General features: G+C 42.2%; 1 protein-coding gene across 4 annotated transcripts in view; it reads left to right on the forward strand.

Annotated features, from left to right (window-relative positions):
* Fabp12 (fatty acid binding protein 12) overlaps window positions 1-4283 on the forward strand; it is a 65691-nt gene extending 61408 nt beyond the window's left edge. For all 4 annotated transcript variants that reach the window (XM_085835361.1, XM_085835362.1, XM_021158860.2 and 1 more), the window contains exons 3-5: window positions 314-486; window positions 2500-2601; window positions 4145-4283. In XM_085835361.1, the coding sequence (XP_085691487.1) occupies window positions 314-486; window positions 2500-2601; window positions 4145-4195 (326 nt within the window). In that variant the 3' untranslated portion in view covers window positions 4196-4283. The remainder of the gene's footprint in view (window positions 1-313; window positions 487-2499; window positions 2602-4144) is intronic.
* The last annotated feature ends 8845 nt before the right edge of the window (window positions 4284-13128 follow it).

Below are 13128 nucleotides of genomic sequence, written 5' to 3' on the forward strand. Positions count from 1 at the left end.
ATCTTTAAATAAAATATAAAACATTAAAAAGTGTAATAGAGAGCAAACAACCCAACCTCGCATACACACACACTACATACACACACACACACACACACACACTACACCACACAAATAAGTAAATACAACACAAACATACATACACACATACCACACACAAATAAGTAAATACAAGAAAAATAGATATTTAAATTCATATAGCATGAAGCCTGCCTATTGAAGAATCCTTCTCCTTGGGAAAGAATTGTACAAATAGAAAAAGTCCTTGAAATCAACAACAGATGTGACCATTTGTCCATTACCGTCCTCCCAGGAGTAGGAAGAGCCAGCAGGAAACTGGGCTGTCTGGCAAAGCCCACTGTGACCATCAGCACAGATGGAGATCTTATCACCATCAAAACCAAAAGCATCTTTAAAAACAAGGAGATTTCCTTCAAGCTGGGAGAGGATTTTGAGGAAATCACACCAAGTGGCCGCAAAAGCAAGGTGAGGCCTACAGCACACGTTCAGCGATCCTGCATATGAATGTTAATTAGAGATATTATATTAGGATGCAACAGCCAACGTACATTTCAAGAATCTCCTAGACAAACTTTTGACTAAACACTAACCTTGAAGATCTTGAAAGCAAATATACTTCACGTTCCCTTTGGAGTATTGCATTTTATCCCTCGGAAGTGTGAGATGTATTTTATTACTTGCTCTTGTTTTATTTCTGCCAAATAAACACCCAGACAAGAAGAAACTTAGAGAAGACGGGTTTATTTGAGCACAGTTCCATGTCCAGGTCCATCATTTCAGGGAGGTCAAGCAGCTGCCACATCACAGTCACAGTCAGGAGCAGAGAGAAACAAACACATCCTCACCTGCTTCCTTCCATAGTTGGTTCTTCTCAGACTGTTCAGCCTCCCCGACCCAGATATTTCTCAGCATAGAGAATGGTACCTTAAAGGGGGGATGGGGAGGCTGGGGCTTCCTTCGTCAGTTAACCATCAGGGCAACCCCTCAGACATACCAACAGGCCTACCTCATCAAGATAATTCCTCCTTAAGATTCCTCCCACGTGGCTGTAGGTCCTGTTAAGTTGGCCAGTACCTGTGCCCTGGGAGAATAAAATTCTTTGGTGGGCACTTGAAAATGCACACAAGACACTGGGTCCAGTGGTGATGCTCAGTGGACCACGTTTGGAGAGCAGTCTACCTAAGCTGGTACTCCGCTCTCTCAGAAACAACAGTGCTCCCTATCATTCTGTGGGCTTCACACATGGAATTTTACAATGAACATGATTAGTATTATCAGATATGAGATTATGACCCTGAAATAGATGAGCCTAGGGTTCTTAATGGCTAAAGACAATGGAGAATTAATTGTAACTCAGAATACATATGAAGTGTTGGGGTCAAGATGAGGAGGGTGTGTGTGTGTGTGTGTGTGTGTGTGAGAGAGAGAGAGAGAGAGAGAGAGAGAGAAAGAGAGAGTGAGTGAGAGAAACAGAGACAGAGACAGAGAGAGACAGAAAGAACACGCACACACAGAGGAGAGGGAAGTTTGTGGCTTTTAATCTCCAGGGACCCAGGCCAGAGGAGATTTGAACGCCTTGTTCTTGCAATTGCACCATTGCAAGCATGGTCTCCTTGGTGAACAAGGGAAAGAAAGAGACTCCAGAGTCTGCATTCATGCATTCATAGCCGGTACGTTACACACATAGGTTTTCCTTGTATCTCATACCTCCAGTTGAAATGCAGCATTTATTTATAATATATACTTTCCCTGTATTTTATTAATTGTGTTACCAGTTTCCCCATAGTAGACTGATCATCTCAACAATGGAGCTTGCTATTTGTTTCCCAGCACCCAGTGGTTGCTATAATAGTCTATCAATAATTCTTTGGTTTTGCTTTTAGTTTGTTTGTTTGTTTGTTGGTTTGAGTTAATGCCCTCAGTTGTGCCTCTGCTAAGGGTAATATTCTGATAAAAGGAATTATTATACCCTTTTGACAGAGGTTTAATAAACATGGGACTTGAAATGCCAGTACATGTAAATCGAAAGAATTTTGACTGAAACAATTAATAAAGGCATCTTAGATATCTGTGATAAAATTGTCAAGAGAAACTAAAGAAGCAAGAGCAGTTAGTACAGACAAAGCAACTGGGGAACGCTGTCTGGGAAGAGCAAGAGAGGGAAGCTTTTCTCCCTTCAGCCTCACTGGGAATGTGAACTAGTCTCCTGTTGTTTGAAACAGACACTTAACTTGCTGTGCATAAGAATAAGACCTTCTCTAGACTATAAAAGATAAAATTTAACTTCTTAAGTTGCTCATTTTATTCTTATAAATCTTCCTCGCCCCAGAAGAATCATCCCACAAAAGCACTGCTGGGAAGGTTTTGAAACAACAACAACAAAAACTTGTAAATACCAGCTTAAGTCTGTAGAGCCGCCTTGGAATTTAGCACATCAGGGTTTGTATGCGCCCACCTAACCTTAGTTCTGTTTTACAGAGTACAGTAATCTTAGATAATGACTCCTTGGTTCAAGTCCAGGACTGGGATGGCAAGGAAGCCACCATCTGCAGGAGACTGGTAGATGGGAAAATGGTGGTGGTAAGTGCTCTGGTGTTTCCTTGTCACTTGAACTGTCTATCAGAAAAACACCCACTTACCTGCCCTAAAGCCAGAAAAAAACTGAGCCTGGCTTCTCCTCTCTTACAAGAGCTGAAAGGAAACATTCACAGATAACCCTATCTTTGTAAGAATTTGAAACGCCTATGGATTGAGAAGTTGAAACTCTAAAAAGAATTTTTAAAATAGTTTGTTCCCTGATCTCCCACTCACACGTGAAGCAAGCGCAGGGTTGTGCAATCAGGGTTTCAACACTGACAGAAGGCGGTGTTCCTCTGGATCTGTCATTGTGCGGGAGAAAAGAAAGTTCTAAGTTAGAGCGGAGTGAAACTGAAGTGTTGAGGTGGTTCTCAGTGTACGAATAAGTACAAGCAAGTAAAGGCAAAGATGTGTTTCTACACAATCCCACGTTATTATGTCATGCTAATTCCGTGAGGTAAGGCGCACTGTCCCACCTAAGAGTCCAGGAGACAGGTTCATACACTTACTTACTTACACAGAGAAAGCTAGAAAGTGTGGAGGGTTGGGATTACCACCCTACCCCTCGTCTCCCCACCCTCCCCACCCCCTGCCTTTTTCATCCTTCCTCCTGCCCTCGGGAAGGCTCTCCACGTCACCCTTCCCACTTCTAAAGAGGGGAGAAAGCCAGGCACTGATTCTTATCCCAAACTCTACCAGCACCAAAAGGAAAAAAAGAAAGAAAGAAAAGAAAGCAAGCAAGGAAGCTAGCTAGCCCTGGTGCCCTCTGATGTGATGTAACGTAGTCCAAGTAGTTCAAGAAGCAAACCCTGCACTGAGGAAAACAGAGAGGGATTTCTGCACTCTCAAGACACAACAGTTTTCTTTCTCTAAGGAATGTTGAGGGTTTTGTTTTTTGTAAAAAATCTAATTGTTTTCCTGAAACGGCAGGATTAAGAATGAGTCTATAGCTTCTTATAAGGACATTAGCCAATAGGCCAACATGGTTCCATGGTAGCAACTAATGGGTCCTTCACTGAGAAGAATGCCAGACACCAAGGTTTTATCTCTGAAAATCAGAACTTTGGGCAAGTCATTTCACCTGCCCATGACTCCGAATTCCTTAAATGGCAGACAGTACTTCTCAGAAGGCTTCCCGAGAGAACTGGACACCATGTGAGTTTGTTCTTTGAAAACCATGCAATATTACATTTGTGTAAGTTAGTGTACTTATTTAAAAACCAGGCAGTATGTAAGATTGCAGAAATGTTTCAATGTAGAGCCTTAAAATATTTAAATAAAAGCTTCAGATTCCAAACTGTATTTCCTTCTCTTTTCATATCTCTGAATATATAATTGCAAACTCCATATATATAGACCCAATATGCATAACATATATATATATATATATATATATATATATATATATGTGTGCAGTATTTGTATAATCTAATAAAGATCTCTTTCCAAACTTGCCAGAATTGTCATATGTGGACAACACTTAGTTAATATTTTCTAGGTGTTAGTGATCAACTTTACTGAAATATTTCCATCTTCTATCCCCTAGGAAAGTGCAGTGAATAATGTCACCTGTACCCGAACATACCAGAGAGTTTAAGAACTCCATCTCAAGGTCTCGATGCTCTCAAATTGTCATCCAAACTAATGATGTTGTTTGAATAAAACTCCCAAGTAAGATCTATGAATGCTCGCACAGTATCACCATGTTACTGGCTTATTAAGTTATGGCTGTGTGATAGAGTCTAGCATTGATCCTGTGAGAGGGGATAGACTCATCGGCACAACGCACAGCTAACATCAGATCCTCAGAGAGGACCGACGCTCAGTTTTATCCACTCAATAAGCGTAGTCTATCTATCCTAAGTAAATGTAATCTTGACTGCTTAGGGCAAAGTGTTATGCTGGGGTTGAACATGAGAGACACATTTAAAACTAAGGGACACTCCAATTAAATGTTCAACTCTGTTACATAGAACTTTGCAAGTGCAGCCCCATTGTGGAAATCAGCCATGATGGACTACAAAGTCCATCTACACTTTGTAGATGGACTACAAAGGTCCCAATCAGTTCATTGTCCACTCTAATCTTGGGAAATTCATAAGCAAAAGGTTGCAAAAAAAAAGTGTTTATAACACCTGGACAGAATGCTCTGACATCACTTTAGTGAATTAATTTTGTAATTAGCGACAAGGGTTGCATTAAAATCAGTGACAGAGACTTTTGTCTGGGAAGAGAAGCAAAGGTGCAATTCTGCCTTCTCTTTTCAACACTCAATGAAGTCATCTTCCCACACCACAGCCTTGATACAATGTGTAGGATCTAGCTTATATCAATAATCATTATTTAGAATACTTAAGTGATATGGAATTATCTAAAGAAAGCATACCAGCTCTTTATAATCCAGATGGTTTCATTTCTCCTGTTAGATCATATTCTGCACATTAGATGCTCTCAACATATTAATAGAAAAGACAGGATAGATATGGTCACGTCACACAGACCTGTGATACCTTCACACAGGAAGCAGAATGATTGAGAATATAAGTTTAGGCTACATAGCAATACCCCATCTCATTAAACCAAGAATAAATAAAGAAACAAATCAATGGATACAAAGTTTATTTAAATAATTCGATTAATGTTGAATATTTTCTATCTAGTGAATCTTTGAGAAAGTAATGTCCTACTTGAATAATTGGGCTGGTAATAGCCTGAAATGAACAATAAATGTTAAGACAGATGATAGACTGTGCTTATCAATTAGTCTGGTTCACAGTCTCAGAGGCGTCAGTCCATGACTGAATGGTTCTTTTTATTTTAGGCCTGTGGCAAGCAAGGTAGGACATTGAGGAAGGGAGTGTGCACTCAGGGGCAAAGGAGCAAAGAGAAAAATGGGGAATCGAGGGGCTCAAATCCCTTGAAAAGCAAGCTCCCAGTGACCTTATGCCCTCCAGATGGATTCTAGTCCCACCCTTCCTAACAACTCTACAGCCTGGAGACTGAACCACCATAATCACATGCGAATTTGGGCCTAATTCACAATCCACACCTTAGCACGGATTGGTTTTTGAGCTGTGCTTCAGCGATAGTTACTGTATTAGACATTTTTTCTGAGTAGGTTCATCTTGGTGAGACATTTATAAAGACATAGACTAAGAGTCAGAGAACTTAAATACTTAGTGTAAACACCCTCAGCTGATCAGTACCAGGGCAGTTACAAACTAAGCTTGCATCCTGAAAATTCACGTTCTTCAGTAGTGATTCGAGATGCTTCCCCCAAAATAAAACTCATAATTATTAGAGTTCTTTTGGTGTCTTTGTGTGTAATAGCAGTAATACAGTTTAAACTGCGAGTGCTGGCAAGGCAGTTCAGCAGATAAAGACACTTGCTACCAAGCCTTAGGATCCATATGGTAAAAAGGGACAAGGGATCCCTGAAAGTCTCCCTCCGACCTCCACACACATGCTTGTTATATGCGTGTATGTGGGTGCACACACAGCCACATGTATAGAATAAATAATTGTAGCTAAACATTTTCAAACCTGAAAGTATTAACTTGGATTTGTAATGCCTGAGAAATCTAGCGTAACCTAAACTCTCATGTCCTGGAGGGATCAGGAAAACAACCCGCCTCAGCTGCAGATGCAAGAGTAGAGATAGCGAACTTTGACTCATCAGTCACCCATGTGAGACAGTTTCCAGGAACTGTTGCTCAATCCACCTCACAGAAACCACCAGATCGAAGGGTGTGAGGCATGAAATTGGGCGCAGTGAAATGAGAGAGAGAGAGAGAGAGAGAGAGAGAGAGAGAGAGAGAGAGAGAGAGAGAGAGAGAGAGCACCTAGGCGTCAGATTAGCAGTTACAGCATAGGGCTTTGTCCGTTGAAGACTGTTGGGTGTTGCGGGTATTATATATTTAGAAAGCGATTACATTGACAGAGTGTGGCATGACTTGGAAATACACTCTTAACACTGGGCAGGACTCTGGGGATCTCAGAATGGAATTCTTTAATCAACAGAGTAGAGAACTGAGGTGTCCCAGAGAGAGAGGTGCCAGGATTCCTTTTGTATTGTGAGATCTTCTCTTAGCAAACGCTATCAGCCATTTCACATCCTTATGGACAAAAGCAAAGAAAGATAGAACCACAGCTCCAGACCACTTTAAGCAGAATTGGTTTATTATTATTATTATTATTATTATTATTATTATTATTATTATTATTGACAGGGTCTTTCTATGAGGCCTCAGACTCTCAGAACCCTCATCTCCCAAGCTTCTTGTATGTGAGGACTACAGATGTGTATCACCACAGCTGGCTACCAACCACCACAGCTGGCTAGATTTGGGGGCATTTGGAGATGGAATCTCAGTATGTTGTTCCTGCTGGCCCTGAATTTCTGGATCAAGCTATTCTCCTGTCTCAGTCTCCTGACAAGCTGGTACCCACTGCCTTGACCAGAATCATTGATGACACAGTTATATAAATAATAGTCTAAAGTCAGGTACAAACAGGGGTCTTGCTGACAGCGGCTCTTTTAAGCTTTATGGCAAAAGAGCTGGGTCTTCCTCATTCAGGGGATGGGGCTTCTTTCCCTAAAACTTGTCGCTTAATTTTAATTACTAACAGTTATCACCTTTCTAGCAATGGACCTCTCATCCAGTGTATAAGGTGCAGATGCCAACAAACAAACAAACAAACAAACAAACAAACAAACGAAACAAAAAACCAAACCAAATCAAACTACAAAAACCAAGTAGAACTCCATTCTGCTGCTCCATTGCCAGTGCAGGCTCCAGAGAACACCTTGAAAATTACCTTTCTCTTACTTCCTGTCCAATAGTCCTGATTTTCTGATGGCTCTCCACCCAGACTTTTCAGACTACAATTTACCTGCCACAGTCATTGCTAGGAATTAGATGTTTTTGCATCCCATTGCTCTAACAGTGATGCAGACACGGAAGAAGATACAATTATTGTGTAAAGTTGTGGTGAAGTAAGGAAATAAAAATCACACCAAATACTTCAAATACAGGTAAGAAAGAAAGAAAGAAAGAAAGAAAGAAAGAAAGAAAGAAAGAAAGAAAGAAAGAAAGAAAGAAAGAAAGATAGATCATTACCAAGATACAGTTCATACCCAATAAAGCTCACTTGTTACAGTACACAGTGAGATGGTATATTTAGCATATTTATAAAACTGTCAATCATAATCTAATTTTAAGACATCATGATCACGCCTTCTCTGCCTGCAGAAACCTGTATTACTATGAATCGACGTGTATTGCTTTTCTTGATTTAGAGTAATAGATTTTCTGGTTCTTGAACACTGAGCACCCAGTTGTCCAGGGTGGAGCTCTGTGAAAGACTGTCCTGTGCTTGAGAGTCCTTGCTTTGTTGACTCCTTTATGGAGAGACTGAAGAATGTTTCAAAACGACGAGGTTCTGAAATGTTCAGAACTGCAAACACTGTTAATTCAGAACAGCCCAGCCAGAACTCCTTGTAGCGCCCCCTACCTCTGCGACATTGTCTTGCGCTGTCTGTTTCTTCCTAGCAGGTTAAAAGGTATGCTCATCAAGCCTATCTGGTATTAGCTCTCAAACACATCTTAATGAACAAGATTTAGGCTGGAAACAGCTCAGTGGAACACCACTTGCCTAGCAGTTCAAGGCCTTGGATTTGACCCCTAGCACCAAGTAAACATAGCATCCTGAGGATGTCATAAAGAGAGAGCCTCGCATTCCTGACATGAGTGTGTACTAGTGACGTGCCCCACACACAAATGAGGGCTCCAGGGGCTGTACCAGTCAGTAATGCGCAGGATGTGAAGATAAGAGCTTTAGGGGCTGGGGACTTGTTTTCAGTGCCATTGTGGTCACAAGGGTCAGGGTTTTCCTTGTGTCATAAACAGGAATGTTCTAACATGGGCAAAAATATTTGAAGCAGATGTTTTTGAAGATTAGATAGTAGGAAATCCAAGACCATGATGTCTTAGGAGAGGAAAACATTTGAAATGGGCCCCACCGTAGACACAGCTTTTTGCTTAGCCACAGCCTTAATGGTAGTACTGAGACCCATAGCAGTTTGAATAGAATTTTAAGGCACCCAGGAGAGGTGGGAAGGGTTCTGGAAAGGAGGGTGGCAACAGAAAGGGGAAAGCCACAGTCAGTGCTTAGGATTCCATGTGTATACACACAGTGTCAACTTCAGCGAAGCCAGGGAACAAATGGCCAAACTGCTGTGGAATGAGCCCTCAACAGACCTCAGAGAGGGCAGGGAAGAAAGCTGAGGCTGGGTAGAGCAGACAGCGCAAGCACTCAGGAAGAGCCAGAAGTGACTTGTCTTGGCAGTAGAGCTCAGAGTAAAAGCTATGCCAGAGCCAACTTAAGTAAGGTGAGTTGTGCTGGAAGAGTTAAATATGATCTAAATACAGTGCATGCTTTTATGAAAGTCTACATAACTAAAAAGGTTACAATAAAATAACTTTTAAAAGAATAAAGAAAAAGAACAATGAGCAACACTTCTTAAATGAAGACCATAAGCATGCAGGCAGCCAATAAGACCACACTTGTACCCATCGCCAATCCCAAACTGTTACACAAGACAAGAAACAGCAAACAGAGTCTATAAATGGAAAACCATCTTACTTTGAAACAGATCCAGATATGACAGCAATGATGGAATTAACAGACATGGACTTTAAGTTATAAATATTCTCAAACACTGGAGGACTTAGTGAACCTAGGCATAATGAGATTAGTGGAAGACGATAAACTATCTAGAGCTAAAGCCAATAAAGTATTAGAAAGAAACACTTGCAACATAGGTTAAAAATGGTTAGACCCTTAAGAAAGAAGTTTGTGTGTCTGAAGACATAGTAAAAGAATCTACCGAGCCTGTCACAGACTAAAGTGAAGACTGGGCAGTGCTTTGGGCTAAAGAGAGCCCCTCATTCAGGTGTAAGCATTTCCCAGGAAGCCACAGTCAATGACAATTTGATATGAAGGTGCCCTCCTTCCAGGGTGGGATTGCAGCTGTAAGTCCTCAGAAACCCCTGAAAGTGGTGGTGTATCAGATAGTGTGCCACACCAGCCAGCAAAAATTCTTGGAATAATCCAAATTTAATGATACAAAGAAACATTGATTTATACAAATCTCTTCTATAAAAGTCATTAGAAAGGAAAAATAAATATGTGACTGCTTGGTTTTACTATCTGTGACACAGAAAAGAATTCTTTAATGTTTGTCTACGTTTATAGTTTACAAATTAATTTGCATATGACCTTATGTTATTTTAAAACATCAATAAATTCCAAGGAGGAGGAGGTCGTTTGGTTTGGTTTTGGGTTCACTGAGCTCTCAGGAGGCAGAACAAGGCTCTGCCTCCGTTTAAGTGCTATGCAAATACTGGACATGTGGATCAAGAAATTTCTCCCAGGCTTTCTTAACCATGAAGTAGTATTTCCCACGCATTTCCTCAAGGTGGCGCTATGTACGGTAGTCAGGTTCGCCTGTATTGCTCATAACAGCCTTGATATCTGAACCGTTTCTCTTGTACCCTTTAATCTTTAAGGAACTTTCCCATCTCTTTACTTTTGAATCTGTCATGTTCTTGCTTTCACCCCATGCTAGAATTGAACCTTGATTATCGGCTATGCTAGATGCATTCTGCGTCTCTTTTTTCTTGGGTAAATACGTGAAACTGGAATGACTACAAACTGGTCATGAACACACTTGAGTTAACGAAAGTGCTCTCAGACACTCCCGCCAGCACTGTGTGAAATGTCAATTTTGTCGCCTCCTTGCCAACAGATGGAATAGTCTTGTCTTTGATCTGTTCTAATAGGTGTCCAGTCATGCCAGCCTTTTCTAAACATCACTTTCTTAGGTTTGATATGTTTTTCAGTTTCTTACAAATTCCCCAAAACTTAGGAGGTTTGTATATAAAGGCAAAAACATGTCAGTGAAGAAAAATAGGCTTTCTATGGGATGCATGGAGTAAAATAATAATTACTTGCTTTCCAAAAAGTTTACTCCCAATGTAAGGTTCATGTTTTTAGTGTAAGCCTTTCCTTGTTCTTTCACCTCCCTGACGGATCCTATCGCGAGTCCTCAAATGACAGTTTGTTCTGGCTCCTCCGAAGGCTCTCTGTCTTGGTATCTCTTTCAAAGCAAGGCATTGCAGGGTAAAGGTCTAGGTTAATCTTAGTAGTTTCCAAATCCTGGCTGAGCTCAGGCTCTGCTGGTCCTGGGGGATGAGATGTAGACAGCTGTAACAGGATGGGGTGGGGGGTGGGGTTGGGGTGGAGTAGGGTGGGGTGGGGCTATCAATGCAGCTGTTATTCTGGGAGGATTTTCTCTCCCACTTATAAAACTGTACAGATTTTAGGTTTTTCTTAAATTCAAACATTTGCCAGGAATGGTACTGCTCCGCTTTGAAAAAACTGCCGGCAAAGGCCTCTGCATTTTCAAACTCCTGAGTCCACACAATTGTCAATTCAAGAGGAAATTAACACAAATAAAAAAATGTGCTCACGGAGTAAATATCTCTTTTTTTTGTGACTTTCACATCATGCACTCCAATCTCACTCATCTCCCTTTTCTTTCCTATTTGCCCTCTGCCCTTGCAACTTCCACCCACCAAAGGAACTTTAAAAAATAAACAAAACAAAACCAAAAAAGGCATAGAAAACTTCTCATTGCAGAAACTGTAGTGTGTCACACTGTGTCCCGCAGAATCTTTTTCTTATGCTTAGTCATTTTTTATTGGATATTTTATTTATTTACATTTCAAATGTTATCCCCTTTTCTGATTTCTGCCCCCCCCACTCCTACCCCCTCCCCCTCCCTCTGCTTCTATGAGGGTGTGTCTCCATCCACCTACTCCTGCCTCCCTGCCCGCTCATCCCCCTACACTGGGCCATCAGGCCTTCCCGGGATCAAGGTCCTCTCCTCCACTGATGCCCGACAAGGTGTTCATACATCTTTGCTTGCAGATGTGCATTGCAGTGAGCCGTTGGCCTGGCTCAAGGCCTTGTCTTCTGCTTCACTATCAATTCTGGATGCTCAAGGGGACTCCTCTCAGATATCCTGCTGTTGCCCTGTGTCATGGAGGTCCTGCAGCTCTGGATCTGCAGGACCCGCCCCTTCATGTGCTCCAGCAGTTCTTAGATGAGGTGAGATTTTGGAGTGGCCCCACATAGTCCTGGATCCGGGTTTATGTGGTAGCTGAGTTGGTCAGCCTGCCAGCTCTCCCACACCGGCATCACCAGGGTGAGCTCTCCACACTGCCCAGGCTAGCTCACCCAACGCTGCAGCTGACAAGAGGCAGGGCCAATCTCTTTTGCTCTCATGTCTTTGGGGCTGGCTTACCAGAGCCTTTGCCATTAAGACTAGCTCTACTGTGTTGCCCAGTGAGGGCAGAGCCAGCTCTCCCAACTGCCTCAGGTGCTGTTGGGGGGCATCTCTCCTGTGCCCATGCCACCTCACAGAAGGCTCTCCCTCACTCATGTCCTCGGAGCCTGCTTAACCCCAACACCATGGCCAGCTCTACTGAGCTGCCCAGACGAGGTATAGGGCCCACTGCTCTGAGTGAGAGCTAGGGGCCAGCTCGCCAGAGTGTCACAGCAAATAAGGGACAGGGCCAGCTCTGCACAGCCCTTGGACATAGCAGCCCAGACCAGGGATGTCCACATGGACTTTAGTGGTAATATGAGCCACAGACATTGACACAGACCTCTGCTGCTGAATGGCCATGGGCCCAGACATGGGCTGGGACTTCACCATGACCTCGGGTGGCAGTGCAGGCTACTCACAACAGGCCACTCCTGTCTCCAGTTCTGCCTCTCTTCACAATGCTCTGGCTGCTCCACTTCTTTCTCTCCCACCGCATTGTAGCGGTTCCTGCTGTGGGCAGGGCACATGATTGGTGGCCTCTGGATGTCCCCACCTCATGGTATGGCTACAGGCAGGTCTCACAGTGTCCTCCTATCTAAGCATTGTGGTGTGGCTGTGGGCGAGCCTTTGTTTGTCTACACCCCACCTATGCCACCGTGTGTAGCAGGTTCCGGATGTCCATAAATATCCTTTTTTTTTTTTTTTTTTTTAAAGAAAAAAGTATATTCAACTGATTCCTTAGATACTATCGCCTGCTCCAAGGTCATAAATAATTTATTCTATTTTGGAAGTTCTCAACCTTCCTAATGCTGTGACCCTTTAATAAAGTTATACATTCCTTTAGTACAGTTTAATATATTCCAAAATGACCCTTTAATACAGTTCCTCATATTTTGGTGACTCCCAAAATTGTTTTTGTTGCTGCTTCATAACTACAATTTTTTGAGGCTAGAGACATGGCTCAGCGGGTAAGAGCACTGACTGCTCTTTTGAAGGTCCTGAGTTCAAATCTCAGCAATCACATGGTGACTCACAACCACCTGTAATGAAATCTGACACCCTCCTCTGGTGCGTCTGAAGACAGCTACAGTGTACTTATTTATAGTAATAAAGAAATCTTTGGCCTGGAGCAAGCA

This window comes from Mus caroli, unplaced genomic scaffold, assembly GCF_978045245.1.
Source record: "Mus caroli unplaced genomic scaffold, Mus_caroli_1 scaffold_3, whole genome shotgun sequence".
In the NCBI taxonomy this organism is placed as follows: Eukaryota; Metazoa; Chordata; class Mammalia; order Rodentia; family Muridae; genus Mus; species Mus caroli.